The sequence below is a fragment of the Miscanthus floridulus genome, chromosome 18 (assembly GCF_019320115.1).
Source record: "Miscanthus floridulus cultivar M001 chromosome 18, ASM1932011v1, whole genome shotgun sequence".
NCBI lineage: Eukaryota > Viridiplantae > Streptophyta > Magnoliopsida > Poales > Poaceae > Miscanthus > Miscanthus floridulus.
The window spans coordinates 2,209,055-2,233,162 of record NC_089597.1 but is presented as its reverse complement, the minus strand read 5'-3'; the positions used below and the strand labels follow the sequence as shown (position 1 = coordinate 2,233,162).

Below are 24,108 nucleotides of genomic sequence, written 5' to 3'. Positions count from 1 at the left end.
CTTGGCGCCGATGGACGATGGCAACGGTGAAGAGCAAGTAGAGTCAAGATCGATGAACCAATATGATCATGTGATGATATGAAGTGGATCATATCATTATTGATCGTGTTGGTGCATGTGTTGCATCAACATTGAAGGAGATGGAATGGAATGCGCAAGGCAAAGGTATAACCTAGGGCATTTCATTTCACCGGTCATAGGTGTGTAGAGAAATTTATGACTGGGTTTAGGATAGATGGCCGTACTATCAAGAGGGGCAAACTTGTTTGCATATCGGTCATCTAGTGCCACTCGAGTGATCTATCTTTGCATTGTCGCTAGTATCGAGTGGCGTGGCAAGTTGAGTGGCTAACATCCTTTGGGAAATGATTGTGAAAATGCTAACACACATACACATGGTGGTGTACACTTGATGGTGTTGGCACATTTACAAAGGCGGTGGTGTTTGCAGGGTTGAGATGGGTTTAGGGAAAATGGAATGCCTATTTTCTATTGCGCCGGATGCAAATTCTTGTGGTTAGCACACTTGAGCAAGGGTGAAGAGAATGGAGAAGATGCTGGCGTCGGTCAACTGACCGGACGCTAGATCTGAAAGCACCGGATGCTGGCAGGCTGCGTCCGGTCGCGCTGACGTGGAGTGTAGCAGTAGCTGGAGAGTGACCGGACGCTGGCTGCGTCCGATCGCGTTCGACCGGACGCATCCGGTCATGCTCGGGAGCTTACTGGAAACGACCGGACGCTGAGGGTCCAGCGTCCGGTCAGTTGAAGCTAGAGCGTCCGGTCAGGTCAAGTGACCGTTGGAATCGGGACACGTGGTCGTCTGTGGGCGACCGGACGCTGAGGTCCAACGTCCGGTCTACACGACCGGAGCGTCCGGTCGACCCGACCGTTGCCCAGTGAAGGGGTAATGGCTAGTTTAGCCCTTGGGGCTATAAATAGAAGTGGCCCTCAGCCATGGCTGGTGTGGAGCACCTCAAGGGACTTTGTGTCCATGCTTGAGAGTGCTTGGGAGCCCTCCATCACACACATACTTGATAGTGATCATTCGATTGTGTGAGTGAGCGATTCTAGTGCGATTGCATTGTGAGGTTGCATCGAGTGGCACTAGGTGATCGAGTTGCAAGCCGGTGGTGCTTGTTACTCTTGGAGGTTGCCACCTTCTAGACGGCTTGGCGGTGGTCTCCGTCGAAGCCCGCAAGAAGCTTGTGCGGTGCTCCGGAGAAGTGATTGTGAGGGGTACTTGTGCTCGCCCCACGGGAGTCGCGAAGAGCAACTTTAGTAAAGCGTGTCATTGAGCTACCCTCACTCAAGGGGTAGGTTCTTGCGGCGCCCGACGTGCGGGCTTAGCGGGTGATGCTAATTAGCCGCCGAACCACCAAGTGAGCGGTCGACACAACAGGGATTAGCGTGTTGGCAAACACGTGAACCTCGGGAGAAAAATCATCGTGTCAACCTTTGTTCTTCCCGTTGGTTTGCATCCCCATTACACAAGCTTGCAATTACTTTTATACATATTAAGCTTGTGTAGTTGCTCTTGTAATTAGATAGCTTGTGTAGCTTGCTAATTACCTTCTTGCTTGTGTAGCATAGAAGTAGCTCCCTCGCATGGCTAATTTGGTTTTAGTAACCTTGTTAGTCACATTGCTTAGTTTGTGTAGCTAAGTATTTGCGCTCTCTAATTAGGCATTGGTTGCCTTGTTATTGAGCATTGCTAGTGAGCATCGTTAGCTTTGTGCTTTTGCTTACTAGCATGTGTAGGAGCTCCCTTGTTGCTTAAAGTACTAGTGGCATAGGTTTGTGTAACCTTGCTCCTAGAATTGTTTAGGAGAGCTCTAGCTAGCCCGGCACCTTTGTTACATATTTGTTATCTTTGCAAGGTGCTAGTGAACATATATAGCGGGGTATAGTCTTGGCTAGACCGATAGTTTTAATTCCGCATTTGTATCGGTTAGCCGACGCGATTAAGTTTTAGAAAAGACTATTCACCCCCCCTCTAGTCGCCATCTCGACCCTTCAACTGTTCAACATTAGGTCAAAGTGATATAGCCCGAAGCAGGATTGCAGAGAGCGACCAGACACGTCCGGTCGCCACACCAAACGTGTCTGGTATGAACCAGCAAGTCTCGGGTTTTCAGCGCAATAATTGATCGAGCGCTGGGAGTGCCTGGTCCGGTGTGACTGGACATGTCTAGTCGACCTAGAGCGGCTCTGGGAGCTCTCTAGACTCGACCGGACGTTGTGTCTCCTACGTCCGGTCTAGTGTGATCGGACATGTCTGGTCGGCCTAGAGCGGCTCTAGGAGCTCTCTAGACTCAACTGGACGTTGCGTCTCCTGCGTCCGGTCTGGTGTGACCAGACGCATCCGATCGGCCCAGAGCGGCTCTAGAAGCTCTCTGGACTCGACCGGACGCGGCATCTCCCGCATCTGGTCATTTTCTAACAGCGTGTCCGGTCATGTAGTATTAGCCATTGGGCGTGAATGGCTAAACAATTTGAAAGGGACACATGACAGTCAGGCTGTGACTGGATGCAGCGACCGAACACATCTGGTCACCACATCGGACGCGTCCGGTGCATATGACCTGCGCGTCTAGTCATCCCACAGTCAGCCCAATAATTGAGCCAACGGCTCTATTGTTTGGGGTGTCTATAAATATCGTTTGGCCGGCTCAAGCTCACTCTCTTGGCCATTTGCATTGACATAGCAACCTTGTGAGCTTAGCCAAAGCCCTCCCACTTATCTCCATCATTAATTCATCATCTTTGTGAGATTGAGAGTGAATCCAAGTGCATTGCTTGAGTGTTTGCATCTAGAGGCACTTGGTGTTCGTGTTTTGCTGCGGGATTCTCTTGTTACTCTTGGTGGTTGCCACCACCTAGACAGCTTGGAGCAGTGAGGATCATCGAGCGAAGGTTGGTGATTGTCTCTGGTTCCGATCGTGGTGATTGTGAAGGGTTCTTGACCTTTCCCCGGTGGAGAGCCAAAAGGTACTCTAGTAAATTGCTCATGGCTTGTGTGATCCTCATCTTGTGTTGGTTGTGCGGCACCCTATTGAGGGTTTGGCATGTGTTACCAATTAGCACGTGAACCTCCAAGTGAGTGTATTCCCACAACGAGGACTAGCTTGCCGGGAAGCAAGTAAACCTCAGTAAAAATCATTGTGTCAGCATTTGATTCTGAGGTGATTGGTCTTCATTGGTATTGAAAGGACCTAGGATGCTGCCTAGAGGGGGGTGAATAGGCGTTTCTGGAAATTAACACCTTTAAAAGCGGAAACAATTAGAAAGGGGAGTTTCCAAAATGGAAACTCCAAATTAAGAGTACTACCACCCCTCACAAGTTAGCCACAAAGTAAACAAGGTATAAAGAATATATCTAGAAGCTACAACCCTGCAGCACCAAGTTAGAACAGAGAATAAATATTTTCAGTGCAGGTAGGAAATACCGGACGTGTCCGGTATACACGATTTGTGCAGATCGGCCCCGAACTTGCTCCTTTCGATTTCTATCTTCAAACCAAACTGCAGGCACCTGATGGAGATGACAAAATACACAGAGAACCTGCAGAATAGCTAGAGCAACACAAATATCAAATGAAATGTGAATTGAGACACGATATTTGTTTTACCGAAGTTCAGACTCGTTCGAGTCCTACTCTCCGTTGAGGGGGCTGCGGGCGACCCAGCGAAGGTCAGCCCTAGAGGGTACCACGAAGGTCACTCTAGCCGGAGTCTTTTCCAACTCCTTTTCCTCCTTCCACTAATTTGATTCCGAGGCGGCGGAATCGACCGTTACAAACTTTCCGAAGCAACCACAATCTCTTGGTTGCTCTCCGGCGACGCCTAGCCGTCTAGGACCGAAGAGTCCAAGAGTAACAAATGCGAATCACGAGATTGACAATATGCACAAGTGCTCAAGTGGTGGCTTGTTCTCTTTTTCAAATTCTTTCTCAACCCACAAATTGATTTTGCAATTTGGATCACACACTCACTAAGAGAGGGTTTAGGAGAGTTGGCAAGGCTCAAAAATGTGTGTCTATCTCAGCAGAATCAGTAGCCTTCAAAGGTGGAGGCTTGGGGGTATTTATAGCCCCCTTGAAAAACTAGCCGTTTTATAGCCGTTGCAATACCGGACACGTCCGGTATGCATACCGGACACGTCCGATATGACTCATACTGCGCCAACGGTAACTAAGTTACAGTGAAGTTGTGAGGCGTCGGAACTCCCGAAGAACACCGGGACTTCCGACCGTCAGAACTCCTGACACAAGTCGGAACCCCCGACCCTCAGTAATTTTGAAAAACATGTAACTGAGTTAAAGTTAGTGAGTTGTTGGAACTCCCGACATATGTCGGAACTCCCGACCGTCGGAACTCCCGACCCTCACGGCTTTTGAAAACTAGCCGTTGGCTTCTGGTCAACCATACCGGACACATCCGGTATGAATACCGGACACGTCCGGTATGAATACCGGACACGTCCGGTATGACCAGGATAGTGAACCCTCCAAGTCGGTCGAAGTGCGACACGTCGGAACTCCCGACCCATGCCGGGACTCCCGACCGTCGGAACTCCCGACCTACGTCGGAACTCCTGACTAACCAACCCGAGAACAACAATTTTATAGCTGCTGGACAAATACCGGACACGTCTGGTATAAATACCGGACACGTCCGGTATTGCCAGACCAGCAACAAATCAGTTAGCTCTTTTGTCGCTCAAATTCTCAAAACTCACATGGATTGGCTTGAGCACTTATGAAACATTATCTATCAACATGATGCATCCCTCTTAATAGTATGGCATACCTATTAAACTCAAGATAAACGGAAATATGAATTTATACCACTTGAGTTGTTCCTTTTGAATTGATGCCGTCCCTTCCAATTCTTCATCAAGTAAGGGTGCTAACATGTTGATGTTGATCTTTTTACTTGAGCATAGCCATCTTAAGCATGTGACTTGATTCCATTCGTCAAGTTTGAATAATCCCAAATGTATCAAGTCACTTCCATCAAATACTTCATTATAGATTTGATCCTTCACATCAATATGACCATCTTAGCTTGATTAGTACCTCAACTAAATGCAAGTACTTTCTTCTTCTCCCTAGCTAGGTTCTTCGGCCGCCAAGCCGTCGCTTGCCCTTCACCCTTGCTTAGTACCTCGAAGCCTTTCCTTGCTATCTTCACCATCTCAAGCCATCAAGTCACATCTTGTGTTGAATCATCCATTCATATGTATTGTTATCTTTTTCATTTTAATTTAGCAAGCTTCAAATATGAGACCATTCCATATGCAATCCCTCATGTCTCATTAACTACTAATCATGAGCTTGCTTTCACATAGAACATGGAAATCCCACAAGAAATAAGCCTTCACATGAATTCCATTTGCATTGTTGTCTTGTGCTTGAACTAGATTGTTTATACAACAACACATCATTTTGGCTTTCATTAAGTACCTGTGAGATAACCTATTACCTGTTCACACTTAGCAAACGGGTTAGTCCTTTAATCATGTTGTCATTCAATCATCCAAAACCCACTAAAGGGCTAGATGCACTTTCAATCTCCCCCTTTTTGGTGATTGATGACAACTTGATTAAAGCTTACAAGATGATATAAACATTTAAACTTTTGGGTTCAATGATTTATGAGAGGCTCCCCCTTAATATGTGTTTATGATTAGAATTCACAAAATGACCTCAAATGTCAATTGCACATACTAAAACATATAGGAGACTCCCCCTAAATCATTGCATCCATGGGGTGCATGTGTGTGTGACAAAGTGAAACCGTGATGCATATGACAAGATATATCACACAAGAATAAATATAAAAGCATCACATCAAATATTTTCATTCTAGCATGCATAGTCCTTATGAAATTAAATATGACATATGTAATTCACACATAGCACTCATTACAGATTTTCTTAAGTCCAGAAACCACTGATATATATAGATAAAGATCATGTCTCAAGAGATACATAGATAAAGCATAAGTAAGTCTCATCTCTCACATGATACAATCTATCTCAAATCCAAGATACATCAATGAAGTTCAAAAACAAACTACAGCCTGCAGTACATATCTTCAGGTACAAAGATAAGCAAATGAAAACTATCCTGAAGCTTTAATCAGTCTCTCTCCCCCTTTGTCATCTATCACCACAAAGGTCCAACAATGACATACTAAGGACAAAGGGGCTACAAGCTGTCACGGAAAGCTGAGATCACTCATCATCATCATCTCGACCAGCATCCTCATCATCTGAGTGTGCAACACCGGCTGGACGAGAACCACCCACACCAGACGGGTCATAGCCACCAGACCCGTAGAGGCCACCACCACCTGTCAGGTCACTCCACCAATCTATAGCATAGTCGTCTGCAGTGCTGGGACGTGGCTGAGAGTGAGTAGGCACACGAGCCTAAAGTGGTAGAGTGTCAGGGTGCTCAGGTGCCTGCTGCTGCTGCTGTCGCTGTATGAACTCAACATACTCTCTATCATATCTAGCCTACTGCTGCTCCTCAGTCTCAGGCTCACTAGCTGCCTCATCTGATAGAGGAGACCTAGGAGGATCAAGCTCAAGATTAGAAGCAATTTGCTTCAAAGTCCGAGTGTCCTTCCTCCTAGCCTCCCTCTCCTTCTGCTGCCTAGTCTGGATGTCACGGCACATCCCAAATATGGAGCTGAAAAGCCTGCGGATAGGCGAAGGAGGACTGCCATGGCATGAAGTAGAACGTGAAGGAGCACGTGGTGAAGGTGAAGCTCCTGCTGGTGCACCACTCTTAGGTGCATCTGCCTCTGGTGCTGCTGCTGCTCCTCCTGGTCCTGCTGGAGGTAACCCGGTCTTAGGCAAATCTGCAATAATCTTCAGGGCCTTATGAATCTTATCATACTCGAATGTGTGCCCTGTCACCTGCTCAATCATATGCATGATATAAGGAGCAAAACCACAGCCCTTGAGGGGCCTCTCTCCAACACTCCTGATCTCGGACCAAATAAAGTCAAACACGCTGAAGGGCTGAGCATCAGGTGCCATCCTGTGGTGTAGGTTCCTAGAGTAATCAGCAATGGTGCCCTTGTCTCCACCCTTGTAGTCAATAGTCTTCCTGAACATCCTGTCTAGGTACCTGTAGGTAGGGTGAAGACCTAGAACCTTCCCCACAGCTCCTCTCTCACCACCAGGAGGATACATGTAGGCGAGCTGCTCAGGAGGTAACACCTGCTCGGTGTGGATCCTGTCCCTCTGGAGATCATGCTCTGAGAAGCCAAGATGGGCGGCAAAAACATCATAGTCAACACTGTACCACTGGCCCTCAAGCATCCAGTGCATCCGCCGCTCATCCTCCTCAACAAATAGAGTAGCATAGAACTGAGCTACTACCTCTGTGTTCCAGTCATGCTAGAACTCCATGATCTCATAAACTCCTGTGCTCTGGTAGATGGCAATAGCATGATCAACTGAGGCCTTCTGCAACTCTCTAATATATTGCCAGTCAATCCACTGAGACCTAGCAATTACTGGGTTCCTGGTAAGAATCACACTGGAGTAGAAGTCCAAGTGAAAGGCTGTCTGGAAGCGGTGATCGTACTAAACCTTAGGTAAGCTCCTTGGATCAACCCTTCGCTCATCTCTAGCCTTCCTGGTCATACCCTTTCCCCTGTAGTCAACTCTGGGAACATAGGAGGGCACATTGGGCAGACGTGTCTCAAGAAGACCATAATACATCCCCTGACCAGGCTGGTGCTGAACTGGAGGAACTGACTCCTCCTCCTCAATGTCCTGCTCCTCATCTGAGCTGTCACCATCTGATCCTCTGTCAGTGCTCTTCCTCTTTCTTTCATCTCTAGACTCCACTCTGAACTCATCAGTGTCTGTGTCAGAAGAAGAGCTCCCGGACCCCTCTGCATACTGAGCTGCTGCACTAGAGGCAGCCCTGGTGGACCTCCTGCTGGTCGGCTAAAATCTAGGATGCATATCCTGTCTCGCCTTCTTGTACTTCTCAAGTGCTGGATCATGCCTGTGCTTGGACCTCGGCTCCTGTCGTCCACTCATGGCTGCTGTCCTGTATCCAAATATTTCCAAATAATTTTAGATACATGCCCATAGCTTATTCTTGAATTGTAATTAGACATAGATTCTTTTATCCAAGGTTTTACAATCACCTCGACACACCGTTGTCACAAGGTTTGCAAAACATAGATACAAAAGAAACTAAGCCTAACAAACCATTCAGATAGGATTGAGTCAGAGAACAGCAGGGAGTCTGCTCTGCTAGGCCATACCGGACACGTTCGGTAGCATACCGGACACGTCCGGTATGGGCGACCAGCAACCCTAACAGGGGTTTCTCGATTCAAACCACCACGGATCAATTCCAAACTTTGGGCATTGCTTCTATATCACCAATGTAGCATATTGACCGAAGGAATTTTAAAATCATGCATTGACCATGTAGATCGGACGAGGTCCGTGATTAGGGTACCTTGAGAGGAGAGAAGAGAGAGAGATGTTAGATCCAAATCCACGGGCCTTCAATCCTTGATCCAAGCCTTCTCCAATGCAATCTCCCTCTCTCTCTTTTCCTTGGTGAAATCCTTGGTCGCCCTAGGGGAGAAGAAGGGCGTCGGCTAGTTGGTTTGGAGGAGGCAAGTCTGTTTGGGCCGAAGGGGTACGCTCTGTTTTTATAGTCCCGCTCATACCGGACATGTCCGGTAGCATACCGGACACGTCCGGTATACGCAGGCTGGCCCAAATAATTCCAAAATGTGTTCTCACTCTTCCAAACCCTTTCTCTGTTGTTGCTCAGTCCAAAAAGGTGTATGATCTTGATCCAAACCGAGTACTATCACTTTTCTTATCGAATGCCATCAATTTATTTTCTCTTTTCCAAATTAATGGCATAATCAATAATTTGCTTGCTTGAGAGAGATAAAGTGAGACAAAGTAGATTGTGGACTTAAGAGAGCCATGTCATGTGTGATTAGCTGATCAAACAATCAAGGAGAGCTATAATCATCACATGGCAAGGCTAGGTCACAAAGACCAAGATTCAAATAGTTTTTCAAATTCACACTTCCTACTCATGCTAGTTAGGGGTTTTGAAAAGCATCTCTCCTATGTCACTCAAATGCACATTCTAACATATAAAGGGCCTTAGATGCACTTACAATGTATGTATGTAAACACATACCTTTGCCTTGAGCCCACAAGAATACCACTAAGAAGATACATGGCATGATAATCTTTATGTTGACCTTGATTGCCAAGTAATCATGCTTGGTACAAATTCAATTTTTCATCCAAAGGACTACAAAGAGTGCTAGATAAATTTGTGAGTCCACAATGGTGCAAAATGGAAATTTAGCTCCCCCTAAATAAGTGCTTCAAGTATTTTGAATGACTTTCAACAAGCACTTTTATTCTAATAAAAAATTGAGAGCCAATTTTCATTTTGACCATAAACCAAATAAGATTGCCATAGTTAAAAGTGAGTTTAAGAGATGCTCACAATCCACTTAGATTTGCTAAAACACAAGCTTCTGAGTAAGTTAGGGATATATAAAAAAATATGGATCGAATACTCAGTTGGAACACAATTAGTGTTCTGGTCCATGCAATACCGGACATGTCCGGTAGTATACCGGACACGTCCGGAATACACAGAACAGAAACACTGACTTTCTGTCCCTGGCCATACCGGACACGTCCGATAGTAATACCGGACACGTCCGATAGGTGAAAGACAGAACCAATTAAGTTGCTGCTTGTGATTCTTCGTTTTAACTGTAATATTTATTTATTGTATACTTGCATCTTAACAAATAAATTACTCTACTAGAGAGCTAATAAAAGCATCATATGGCAAACATGATAAATCTCAAGTGAAATTAATTAGCCACTTTCATTATTTCACAAATGTACCTATTTGTGAACTATAGAACATGAAATGAACAAGGTGGCTATCCTAAAAGGTTTAGGTACTTGTTACCAATGGTGAGGATGAAATATATGAGATGTTCATTGAATTATCTTCGGGTCAACCATATAAGGGATTAAGATAAGAATTGGTTGATAGATTGAGTGAATATAGTCAAATTGCTTGCTCAACCACCCCGAAGCTTTCATCTCACCACCAAGTACCTATATTATCAACCTAAGCACATTTTGGTACCCAACTCTTGTTGGGTCCTTTTGGGTTAGTCAACAAGTGCTTAGGCACCCAAATGGCCTTAGTACTAGTTTGTGGTGAACACATCACCTTGCTAGTGCTAATTCCATTTGTGGTCTTCCTAAGCATATTATCATAAATAAATGTGTTCGGCTTAGGGATGTTACCATTTGGGCAATCATAGCTTAGATGCCCCTTTCTTCCACAAGCATAGCATATGCGACCTTTGTTTGCCCTATGCTTGTTTTGCTTGTATGGACATCCATCAACCTTGTGGCCCATCTCATTGCACCCATAGCATCTTCTAGTTGCAACTTGGGCTTCCTTTCTTGCTTCTTTGTTCATTGGGCATTTCTTGGTAGGATGCCCCAATTTCTTGCTCATGAGACAAGCACTTTGTCCATGACTCTTCACTTGCTTGGCCTCCTTGGTAGAAGCCTTTTGATTGGCGGCTTCAACCTTGTCGGCCCAACTCTTGTGTGGACACATAGCCCACTCATGTCCATACAATCCACAACCATAGCACATCCTTTTTCCATGTTTCTTGCTCTTGGTTGTGTTGGCCTTGCTTGAGATGTGATTCTTTTGTTGGGCTTTGGAGGAAGCAAGGTTTGAACCCTTCTCAAGCTTCTTCACCATGTTATCACGGTTATCTTGAGAAGGTTGAGCTTTCTCCTTACCCTTCAACCGAATCACATCTTTCTTTAATCTTTGCACTTCTTCTTTGAGCTCTATGTTTTCTATAAGATTTAGCTCAATCGAAGATTGGCTTGCTTGAGGAGCACATTCATTAGTACAAGAAATATTTAATTGAGATGGTGTACTAGTGAGCGGATGTGTGAGAGGTTGAGAGAATTTTACCGATGTAATCACAACCTCATGAGCCACCTCAAGCATGATGCTTGATTCTACTACTTCCTCATGAGAGCACTTTAGATGAACATAATTTGCTTGTAGCTCATTATACTTGCTTGATAGTTCATCTAGCCTTGCTTTGAGCTCGAAGTTTTCCTTCTCTAGTTGTGAAACACTAGAAGAGGAGTTAGTAACTAAAGCATGCTCAATTGACAATTTTTCATACCTCTCATTTATTGCCTTTAGCTCTTGCAATTTGGAGATGAGAAACTTTTCTTGATTTTGAAGCGATTGCTCTTGCTTCTCAATCTCTTCTTCAAGCTCATCATTCTTTTCAACTATCTTCATGATGATGAACTTGTCTTTATGGTTGAGATGATCAAGGTTGTAGTTGTCTTCAACTTCAATATCACTCTTATCTTGATCATCCACTTGAGCCTTCTCCTTTTCTTGATCTTTCTTGTTATTCTTCTTCTTGCTTTTCTTGGCCATGAGACACAAGTGATGAGTATCATGAGATACTGAGATTGACTCATCACTTGGTCGCCACCAGGCTTGAGCATCATTGCAAACACCTGCTTGCTGGTCTGCTGCCTCGGCAATACCGGACACGTCCGGCAGGCATACCGGACACGTCCGGTACATGCAGGCAGACAGCAGGTCATGCGCTGCTTGCGCTTCTTGCTCCGGCTCGGCACTCTTGAGGTCTTGTGACGCTTCTTTGCTGTATGAAGACACAATGGACATACTTTCCATTGACTCGATCTCAAGTGCATCATCACATTTGGATTTTCCATATAAATCAAAAAGTCTAGTCCAAATGAGATGAGCACTCTCCGGAGGTGGTTGTCCATTGAATATTGCCTCATCTTGAACCTCTACACTTAATGTACTCAAAATGACATTAATAGCTTGAGCATTGAGTTGCACGCATATCTCTTCCTCTTTTGACAAATTTTTGTAGTTGCTCCAATCAACTATAGGAAGAGGTATGCTTACATCCACAATATGCTCAACAAGAGGACTAATATCTCTAAAAGCATTGAGTACATTAATTGACCAAGGTAGAAAGTTTGAACCATCATTTTGGAGAAGCACCGGCTCCAACTCGATAGGCGTCGACATCCTTTTCTCACGGCGGTGAAGCTTTAGGTGAGAACCTCGCTCTGATACCAATTGAAAGGACCTAGGATGCCGCCTAGAGGGGGGTGAATAGGCATTTCTGGAAATTAACACCTTTAAAAGCGGAAATAATTAGAAAGGGGAGTTTCCAAAATGGAAACTCCAAATTAAGAGTACTACCACCCCTCACAAGTTAGCCACAAAGTAAACAAGGTATAAAGAATATATCTAGAAGCTACAACCCTGCAGCACCAAGTTAGAACAGAGAATAAATATTTTCAGTGCAGGCAGGAAATACCGGACGTGTCCGGTATGAATACCGGACGTGTCCGGTATACACGATTTCTGCAGATCAGCCCCGAACTTGCTCCTTTCGATTTCTATCTTCAAACCAAACTGCAGGCACCTGATGGAGATGACAAAATACACAGAGAACCTACAGAATAGCTAGAGCAACACAAATATCAAATGAAATGCGAATTGAGACACGATATTTGTTTTACCGAAGTTCAGACTCGTTCGAGTCCTACTCTCCGTTGAGGGGGCTGCGGGCGACCCAGCGAAGGTCAGCCCTAGAGGGTACCACGAAGGTCACTCTAGCCGGAGTCTTTTCCAACTCCTTTTCCTCCTTCCACTAATTTGATTCCGAGGCGGCGGAATCGACCGTTACAAACTTTCCGAAGCAACCACAATCTCTTGGTTGCTCTCCGGCGACACCTAGCCGTCTAGGACCGAAGAGTCCAAGAGTAACAAATGCGAATCACGAGATTGACAATATGCACAAGTGCTCAAGTGGTGGCTTGCTCTCTTTTTCAAATTCTTTCTCAACCCACAAATTGATTTTGCAATTTGGATCACACACTCACTAAGAGAGGGTTTAGGAGAGTTGGCAAGGCTCAAAAATGTGTGTCTATCTCAGCAGAATCAGCAGCCTTCAAAGGTGGAGGCTTGGGGGTATTTATAGCCCCCTTGAAAAACTAGCCGTTTTATAGCCGTTGCAATACCGGACACGTCCGGTATGCATACCGGACACGTCCGGTATGACTCATACTACGCCAATGGTAACTAAGTTACAGTGAAGTTGTGAGGCGTCGGAACTCCCGAAGAACGCCGGGACTTCCGACCGTCGGAACTCCTGACACAAGTCGGAACCCCCGACCCTCAGTAATTTTGAAAAACATGTAACTGAGTTAAAGTTAGTGAGTTGTCGGAACTCCCGACATATGTCGGAACTCCCGACCGTCGGAACTCCCGACTTACGTTGGAACTCCCGACCCTCACGGCTTTTGAAAACTAGCCGTTGGCTTCTGGTCAACCATACCGGACACGTCCGGTATGACCAGGACAGTGAACCCTCCAAGTCGGTCGAAGTGCGACACGTCAGAACTCCCGACCCATGCCGGGACTCCCGACCGTCGGAACTCCCGACCTACGTCGGAACTCCCGACTAACTAACCCGAGAACAACAATTTTACAGCTGCTGGACAAATACCGGACACGTCCGGTATAAATACCGGACACGTCCGGTATTGCCAGACCAGCAACAAATCAGTTAGCTCTTTTGTCGCTCAAATTCTCAAAACTCACATGGGTTGGCTTGAGCACTTATGAAACATTATCTATCAACATGATGCATCCCTCTTAATAGTACGGCATACCTATTAAACTCAAGATAAACAGAAATATGAATTTATACCACATGAGTTGTTCCTTTTGAATTGATGTTGTTCCTTCCAATTCTTCATCAAGTAAGGGTGCTAACATGTTGATGTTGATCTTTTTACTTGAGCATAGCCATCTTAAGCATGTGACTTGATTCCATTCATCAAGTTTGAATAATCCCAAATGTATCAAGTCACTTCCATCAAATACTTCATTATAGATTTGATCCTTCACATCAATATGACCATCTTAGCTTGATTAGTACCTCAACTAAATGTAAGTACTTTCTTCTTCACCCTAGCTAGGTTCTTCGGCCGCCAAGCCGTCGCTTGCCCTTCACCCTTGCTTAGTACCTCGAAGCCTTTCCTTGCTATCTTCACCATCTCAAGCCATCAAGTCACATCTTGTGTTGAATCATCCATTCATATGTATTGTTATCTTTTTCATTTTAATTTAGCAAGCTTCAAATATGAGACCATTCCATATGCAATCCCTCATGTCTCATTAACTACTAATCATGAGCTTGCTTTCACATAGAACATGAAAATCCCACAAGAAATAAGCCTTCACATGAATTCCATTTGCATTGTTGTCTTGTGCTTGAACTAGATTGTTTATACAACAACACATCATTTTGGCTTTTATTAAGTACCTGTGAGATAACCTATTACCTGTTCACACTTAGCAAACGGGTTAGTCCTTTAATCATGTTGTTATTCAATCATCCAAAACCCACTAAAGGGCTAGATGCACTTTCAGGTATTCATTCTTGTGATTGATTAGTTCATTCCTCGACTCGGCGGTATAACCATCTTGCTTCCTCTCTTTACATTACCGCAAACTAGTTGTCAAGCTATTTAGTGTAGCTAGTCGTGAGAGCTTGTTAGTTTGGTTAGTGTGGCTCTTTAGTTAGCTTTTGAGAGCACACTAACTTAGTGTAGTGACATAGCTATTGTGTGGATAGAGACTATATAAACTAGAATTGTGGTAGATGGCTTACATTTTTAGTAGGCTAGCGCAACACTCACTTCGCCTCATATTTATCTAACTGGTTTGCTAAGTGTTGTTGTAGAAATTTTTTATAGGCTATTCAACCCTCCTCTAGCCATTAGGACCTTTCACGGGTTGAGCACTCAAGCCATCCTACGTCATCGTGTCTTGGTCATCGGCTTTGGCACCAGTGGCGATGTGACGCTTTCTCTGTCCACCCTGGCCGCCAGCCGACGCCGATGCACCCTCATTCAGGTCCTGCCACTTCGAGTTACGCGCGCCGTGCCAACCACCTAGCCTTGTCGCTTGTGTGTGTGAGCTCGCTACCCCACCGACCGGAGCCACGCTTTAACTCACCCTACCGCTCGAGCTCATCCTCATGCTTTTCCCTCGATATGACCATGGGCCTGGGCACCGCACTTCCCGCCTTTCTAATTCACCTTGCTCGAGGCTTTGCAGTCCGATTCCTCACGCCAGCAAGAAGCCTAGGAGGTTATCTAGTATCTCGGCCCTCACCAAGGCGTAGACGACCATTGTGGTCGGCCAATTTGGCGATTGGCTCGTCGTCGGTCAAAAATCGCCATCGTGCTTAGGAGACTATGGGTAACGCCTGTAGGGCTGTTAGCAATTCTATTGATCGTATCTCTAAACTCGGTTTGATTCCCCCTATTCAGTGCTCATGTTGTTTTGGCCTGAGCGTTTGACAGTGGTAGACTGGCAGGGTGACACGTCGGTGCCGCTCTCGTAGCGCCACCGCGTGGTGTGGGCGCACGTGGCCAGCCTGCCCCAGCATTTCCCTACTTCAACCGTCTTTGGGGCATGCACCTAGGTGAGCTACTGATGCCTCTCCACCACCACTACTCCCCTGGGAGTGCGTAGGCTCATTGGATTGGTTGCGCTGCCGCCGCGGCTAGCCACTCACTGCTGCCGCTCCTGGTAGTACGCCGCTGAGTTTTCAACCGCCATCCATGCTTGCGGGTTTAGCTGTAGATGGTGGTCGGCCCTTTATTCCTGTCGCAGCGGATCTAGTTCGCCCGGCGTAACCACCGTGGCTATCGGTGTGCCACACCATTGCACACAGGTACGCCGAGGGACCACCCTGTTGCGAAGGCAACATGTTCCAAGGTCCTTAATGTAAAATATGTCTCTCGTGCAATAGTGATCAGAGGTGCTGCGTAATAACCGATTAGTCCGGGGGTTCTTTTGCAAAACGCGAGCGCGCGCGGGAGCCTTCTGGTCTTGGGCCACGCTGGGCCGTCATGATGCGCGCATGGCCACCCTCGCGCTGGGCTACTGGGGCGATTAGGTCGCCACCGGCCTTTTTCCTTTTCTAAGCATTTTCTAATTTAGTTTCTAAGGCAAGCTTGTAAATTAAATATAAAATTGTGTAGTTAACTAAAAATTATGAAACTAATTTTGTTAGGTTCATAAAATCATGATCTATCTGCTAGTATATTTTGTTGACATAGTTTTATAATATTCTTAGAAGTTATATAATTAATTTAAAATGCATAATATTGTAAGATATAAACTTGTAGGAATTTTTGTGATGAATTGATGGTAGTGTTAGCTTTAAAATTTGTATAGTAGCTCCATAGTATTATCATGTGCCATCTGTCATTTTTGTAGCTTCAGAATAATTAGTTTGCTGAGGTAACTAATGAGCCCTAGTTTATATATATAGTAAATAAAAGGAAATAAAAGAACCACCTAGGAATTTTATAACTAAAACATTATGGGAAATTAGCGTCTTAGTTCGACAATATGGATACATAGCCTTATGCATTAGTCGCTAGAGCTAGCTCGTTAGTTTAGCAGTGTAATCGTATTTTAGAGTTCCGATTGCCGTGATCATTTACGTTTCTACGTTGCATCCACGTTTATCATAATAGGAACAACGATGGATCATGAAGTCGACCGAAGTAGCAGAAGCAGATGGTGACTTGATGATCATGCCACCATGATGAAAAGCTAACTTGGTTATATTTTACTCAGGCAAGTCCCGGTGTATAACCCCTATTATTTTACACTTTATCTTATGCTTGTGCATTAAATTTTAAGGAGTTGAATGAAAACCACTTGCATGTATATATCATTATCCTATGAGTCCTACTAGTATGATAGGATCGTGTAGATTGCTATGCTACAGAACTCCGATAGAAGTCGAGTGATAGGAAAGACAGTATTGTTGTTGTTATATTACTATCACATAGAATATATATGGATGATAATTAGAGACCGGACGGAATGGTACTTTGGATCTGGACTTAGTTTGGCATTCGGACGAGGCTCGAATTGCATTTGTTCCGCCTGTGTCGGCTAAGGACCGGCCGTTGCATTGGGTTCTAGTCAGGTCACAGACTTATTATCCTAAACACATACTTGTTTATAGGAGCAGAGAAGGATCGTTGCTCTCTTGTCATGGGTTTCGGCTTTTTTCTAGACCGACTGATTGGAAGCGGGGATGGTGAAGGTCTAAACACCACACTGAGTCCGGGACTCAGGTGTGGGGGCTTGGAATCTAAGTTTGGACGGAGACCTGGACCTCTTGATATGAGAGTGGTGGGTTGATTCTGCTTGTGCCTGAGGTATAAGCGGGGCGTGTGTTTCAGGGTACCCAGCTGGGCTACATTGATTCGCGAATCACCACAAAATGCGGTACGACTTGTCTACAATCTAGCACGTAGTAAGAACTAGAATATGAAAGATGATAAAATAGTTCTGATTGCTTACCACCAGCTTGAAAGTAGCACATGTACTTACATAGAATGGTTAGTTAATGAATTAATGATGACTGCTAATGAAATTGAATATAAGGATGCACGCTTAGTAATGCTTCCTGCAGATGCAATAAACCCACAAGCCAGATAGCCTTGTATATCCTTGCAGTCGTTTCTTTTCTCCTAACGGGTAAGTCCTGCGGAGTATAATTGAGTACTCAGGGTTTGTTCTACCCTGTCGCAGGTAGCAGGAACATGTGGAGCTGACACTTGTGTGTGGAAGCCTCCTGGTGGGCTCAGTGAGGATTTTCTTAACGTTGCGAACATAGGGTTTATTTGAAACTTCCACCCAAAAATGTTTTACACTAGGAAAAAATTTATAACCTGTTATGATGTATATAATGGATCGTCATATTAATGTTGAACTTGTCATTAAATGATTTTATTTCCGTTGAAACTCCGATAACATAATTATATTCTGCTGTTATAAATAATAAATATTATAATCTGCTGTTGCATGGAAAGTGATATAAGAAATAGCTAAAATGTTGTAAGCTTTATTCTCCCATTTATGATCCTATTGAAAAATATTGATTTTCGGGTTCTCCCATGGGGTGTGTTCGACGGAACTGTGCGATATAGCTCCCTTTCGAGGTGTTTAGTGTCTAATGAAATATGAGCGTCTCTGAAAGTGTGTTATTTCGGACGGTTCTACCACACTTAGTGTCAGTGAAAGACGAACGCTTCCAAAAACGTATTATTTTTGAGCGATTCTACCACAGATTGAAGCCATCAAAGGTGGAAAACTCTAAATTAGGAATGGGTGGATGAACTGGGGTGTATATGAGCCGATCATGATGCACAAATCCATCAGGATTGAAAGTAACCGTAGAAGGTTTTAGAGAATTTGTCGCACCTGTGACCGGGGTTGGGTCCAGGGCGACGGTGTACACCGCCCCAAAGCCGAGCCCCCGGTGAATGGATCCCTTGCCGTGGTCTAACGATCCAGATGCCGCCCGAGGTGGGAAAAGCTCCAGATGCGTGAAGCTCGGCACCTTGACAGTCGAAGAGGCGAAGTGATCCTCCCGAATTGCAGCAGTGAGCGGAGAGATAGCGACAGTACCCAATTGTTCCGCGTCAGTGGATTCCTTCGACTACGCTTGAGGTAGAAGAGCCTGCAGCGCCTGCTCGACCTTCTCGCCGAGATCCAGAACGGCGTGCTCCAGTGCATGAATGTTGTGGTCAACATCGGGTTTCCAATGCAGGACTTCCGAGTGCAAGGTACGCATATCCGACATGGAGGTCTTGAGCTTGTTGATTCGCTTCGAATTCTCGCTCAGAATCGCTAGGATCTGACCGAGCTGTTCTTCGGGCGACGCCATGGCCATCTGTCGTCGGGTGAGGTAGGAGTGGGTTGCCAGGATTTCAACTCTGCCACCGCTGCTGATCACGCCAACCTCGGCACGGACCTATGGATCCTCGTGATCAACGCTGCCAGAGCAAATCACAAGGAGAGCCTGCCGTCGGGGATGACGGCGCCAGATCGAAGCAACGAGGTAGAGAGAAAAAAATTGGGGCAAAATTGGTGGATCGATAAGGCTCTCGTACCAAATTGTCACCGGAATCAGTATGATAGTAGTAGTGGAGTAGAATCTCAGAACATCGGTCGCCGGCAACGAGCCAGATGTCGCCGTCGTCCAGGCCACCGGCCGGGTTTCTGGCAAGATCAAACTCAATTTGCCTTCCTCTCCACGCTCTCCTTTTACAGGATGCACACGCACCCGCCCGTTACATGGGCCTGTTCCCTCCTATGCCCAATCCGGCCCAGTGTAGCGCTTATTTGGCTTCGAAGCCCGCCTGCTGATTCGCGGCCCATCATCCTGAGGCGCCTCCTTCTCCACCTGATCTAATTGATCTTCAGTAGCGGTACCAGCACTGGTACCAGGCACCCTCCTGCTGATCCCGATCGCGATGCTTCACCACGACGAGGAGGTGTGGGGCGCGGGCGCCGGCGAGTTCGACCCGCTCCGGTTTTGGGACGGCGTGGGCAGGGCGGCGGCGCACCCGAACGCGTTGTTGTCCTTCTCCTTGGGCCCATGGTCGTGCATCGGGCAGGACTTCGCGATGCTGGAGGCCAAGGCCACGCTGGCGCTCATCCTCTAGCGGTTCGCGTTCGAGGTGGCGCCGGAGTACGTGCACGCGCCGGCCGACTTCCTGACGCTTCAGCCGTCGAAAGGGCTCCCCGTCGTGCTCAGGCTCTTGGATCCGCATACTTTGGCCATTTGAGGTCGACGTCGACTTGGGTCGTGGAGGTCGACGTCGACCTGGTGGGGGAGTTCGGACCCCCAGCGAGCGAGCGAGCGAGCGGCGTCGACATGAGCGGTCCCCCTTGCGGCAGATTTCGGCGGGCCCTAGCGGCAGATCTTCCATAACTTTTATCCGGAAATTGTTTGTGGCTGACTTTGTGCAAACAATTTTTGTTAAGAAAACAGGTGGACATTCAGCAGAGGTCAAAGAACTAATTGAGGCAGTTACAATGTTGAACAATTGTTGAAACCCTGAAAACCTCTCATCGGGACATTGTTGGGTCAAGCTATGCTATATTCAGCTTCAGTGGCTTTCAGCAGAGATCACAATGACAATTTAGCTGATATAAGATAAGAGTATGTGTGGATTGTATGTGCATGTAGAGAATTCTTCAGGAATGTGTTCAAGCTGAACGAGAGCTATAGTGTCTCCATTTTGGGTTCCGGCAAAATAGGCTACAATGTAAATTTGTCTTGTCTATTTAACTTCTAGATATTGGTTACCTTACTGTAAAATTATGTCAATCTGTAGTAGATACAATCGCAAGTTGGATTAGGTTCGCCACTCACCATTGCTTGTTACTTCACAAGTATGGGAAGGAGCAGTTTAAGAAACCCTGCCTGTTCAAGGTCTCAACGTTCATACCTTTCCAGACAGTAGGTTTTGTACCGAAAATTCAAAAAAAAACGATCTTATATCCTCCCTTCGCTGAGCTATATAATATCACATCGCCTACACGGACGAAACGAGGACATCACGGCTGAATTTTGCACCTTTATTGCCAAGCTTGATTTCTGAATTCGATTAATTGTAACATGGACATCACACTTTTTCAGGTTCCCCGTTCCCATTTGCAGCGGATATTGAGCAACTCACTTGCGATATCCAAAAAATGACAAGCCCTGGGCGATTCCACCATTTCAGTTCATCATCAGCGTCAGAATGCTGTTGTCGAGCCAATTTTCAACTTGATAGGAACTTGTGATTGCAATGGCTAACCACAAGGGGCGGCCTTGCATTTACAACTACAGCTAATGCTGCCGCTCACAAGTCGAAGGCAATCTCCCAGGCCCAGCATCGTAGTCACAATAAGGTTTTGTATAAGCAGCGCCGTCGGCAAAGACATCGCTTGCATCTACGGCGGCAACAAATCACTGCGCACGTATTCAGATTCACATCACAGTGCTCATAAATCACCACAGAAAACACTAGAAAGCTGCGTAGTCTGCAGTTCACCTTTCAGATCAGGTTATGTACCTCAGGGCATAGCAGCACAGGTGGGAGCCACAACGGCCAGATCAAAGATAAACTAGCAAACAAGAACTATGTTTCGCAAAAGCATAACCATATTCTGCGATAATTTGTTCCAAAGGCACTTTGGATAAACAAGTCTACTAAATTATCCAACATAACAAACGAGATATGATGTCTCAGACACGACAGCTTAGATATATTAGGCTGAGGCGCTCCAAAATTAGGCTAAGCCCTGGTACCAGAATGGCACTGCTTCAGACAACTCCTTCACTTCTTAGCCTTCTTTGGTGCACTGTGGCATTGGAGTGTCAAAAAAATGTCAACAAACACAAGATCATCTAATCCAAGGAAACTAGGATGAAGTAGTTCCAAGGCACTTACGCTGCAGTTGGGGCAGGAGCTGCTGCTGGTGCTGCCGTGGGTTCCCTTGGGCCCTACACAATGATGAAACATGCATTTAGAATCCAAACAAATGAACAATGGAAGAAGAGCAAGGTACATCAAAATGCCACAAGCGGTCAGAAAACATGCACTAGATCTAACAGTTTAAAACAAACTAGAAGGCATGGCATGACTCTGGAAGACAATGAAAGTAATACACTAAAACCCATGCCCAATCATACACCACGACATAAAGATCAAACAAAATCAAGCATACTTTTTTTAACAGATCAATATAGAACAAATGAGTGTTAGCAAATTTAATTACCATTCATCGACATTACAAATCAGCAGTTATAACAATGCAAAAATATGCAAGTTTCAGCATGTTCAAATCTTACCTGGGCCAGCCTCTCCTCCCTTCTTGCGATTTTCCTTTCACGAGAGGCCTTGCTCTTCGCCCGCTTAGCTTCGAACTGATCAGAGAGAGTCTTCTCTCTGGTCTTCTCTGCCTTTGTCTTGTGAATGCTCTCCATGAGCACTCTCTTGTTCTTAAACATATTACCCTTCACTTTCATGTACATACTGTGGTACATGTGCTTGTCTATCTTTTTTGCTTCGCGGTACTTCCGCAGCAGGCGCCTGAGAACACGCATCCTGCGCATCCAAAGGACCTTGGTGGGGAGCCTAGCCTCCCTGGTACCCCTCCTCTTACCTGCAGGCAGATCAGATTATATTATATTGCAGGACTCGAAAAAACAGAGATATCAGATATAAATTCACATGGCAACAAACAGAGTAAACAAGTGCTGCAGCAGTATACCATAACCAGAGTGCCTGCCCTTCTGTTTTGCTTCATGGGCCCTCCTTGCGCGGGACCTGGAGTGGATCTTTTGCGGCTTCTTGATGATGAAGCCATCCTTAACCAACTTGCGAATATTTTGTCCTGCAAGTATTGCAGAAAATTGATCATACTTATGTACCTTCTGTCACTCAGTAGCAAAACAAATTTAAGATTTCAATGTTCAAACAAAAGTACAAGCATAAGACTCTCACATTGAATGAGCACAAAAAAAAAAGAAAAAACAACTACAAGCCTGTGTGTAGTAACTATTTCACCTTCATCAAATCACATAACTTTAGATACATGCATGGCAATCTCAGTACTAAACCAATCGAAAAAAAAAACATATGCATGGCAAGAACAGCCTGAGCACAATACCTCAGGCTAACATAAAAGCATACTTGTAAATCATCGGCAGTGCAAGAAAGCAAGTAATAGCAATCCTAGCCAAAATCAAAGTAATAAAACAAGTAGGACAGAACATACGGTTTGGAATACAGCATGAACAGAATATGTATGGCTAAATAAACAGTTCTTTGCAAATCATCTGTGCACAAAATAATCAAAATACACAATAAACTTTATGCACAGTTGCACCACTTAGCAAACATTATCTTCAACAAAACTCCCAGACAACTTACTGTACATTAGTAGCAGGAAATAAATTATAACAGCAAAATCAACATAGGCACAATCTAACAGTTTAACATCCTGTACAATAAGATAACCAACACAACTAGATGAGGTGGCACACGGACGTAGTGACCTAATATGAACACCTGCAGCCACCGAACGCAAACGGAACAAGATTTCATTTCCATCGATCCCTATACGCACAAACTAAACTGCCCCGGTATATTAGACGGCCACGAACCTGAGCTACATCAACAATCAACGCGGCACCACGCTGGTGGACAGCGGGTCAAGCCTCCCGAGTCGATCCAGGGGCCCTTGGGCGAGGAAGCGGGGCGCGGTCCGCACGATGATGCGGCAGTTCATCGGCGCCGCCCAAAAGATACGCGCAGAAACACAGATCTACCTAAGATACCAACGCAGCCCACTGAGCAGTCAAGGGATGAACAGCTCGTCCATGGACGGACGCGCTTGCTCGTCGACGGACGGACTCGACTTGCAGAAAAAAACGGACTGGATGGACGGAGGGGGGGGGGGGGGGGGGGGGGGGGGGGGGGGGGGGGGGGGGGGGGCAAGCGGTGGTGGTCTTACGCGAGTTGGCCATGGAGATCTCGGAGACCTCATTGGGATCCAACCACACCTTTCCCTTCCCGCATTTTAGGACATTTGCGGCCAGGCGCTTCTGAAGCTTCAAGGACACCATGGTCTCCGCCGCCGATGAGGGTCTCCCTGCCGGGTGTGTGTGGTGGCGCACAGGTTGGGGGAGGAGTGGCGGCCGCACGGTGGCTTATATACCAGGGGGGTTAGGGTTTCCCTGGAACCCTCTCAAGTGGGCTGGGCCTATGTGGAGAAGTCGGGCTGATTGGGCCACGGCCTACAAGATGGCCCGGACAAAAAAGAGCGGTTCAAGTCCCTTCTGGCTTTTACGATTGTATTACGCAAAAAAATGGTGTAGAATTCTAAAAAAAATGATGTACAAATATTTTTTTCTTTTTTTTGGCAAATAGAAATACTTTTTCTTAGAGTAAAGGATGATTAATTAGACTATCCTAATTTATTTTTTATAACTTTGTTGTATACTCGGAGAAGCCTCGTCAGCTGCTTCAGCTAATCTACATGGTTATCCGAGGACCTGAATTTAGAGTTTACACACTA

General features: G+C 45.7%; 1 protein-coding gene and 1 pseudogene across 1 annotated transcript; one reads left to right on the top strand and one right to left on the bottom strand.

Annotated features, from left to right (window-relative positions):
* The window catches only part of LOC136522328 (cytochrome P450 709B2-like), a 44,121-nt pseudogene extending 23,723 nt beyond the window's left edge, over nt 1-20,398 (top strand).
* Nucleotides 20,399-21,165: 767 nt separating this feature from the next.
* Nucleotides 21,166-23,706, bottom strand: LOC136520800 (large ribosomal subunit protein eL19x-like). The gene is made up of 5 exons (XM_066514451.1): nt 23,545-23,706; nt 22,300-22,422; nt 21,878-22,191; nt 21,477-21,529; nt 21,166-21,387 (listed from the first exon to the last, which is right to left on the bottom strand). The coding sequence occupies exons 1-5, from the start codon at nt 23,654-23,656 to the stop codon at nt 21,363-21,365; spliced, it is 627 nt and encodes a 208-aa protein (XP_066370548.1). The 5' UTR covers nt 23,657-23,706; the 3' UTR covers nt 21,166-21,362.
* Nucleotides 23,707-24,108: the final 402 nt, after the last annotated feature.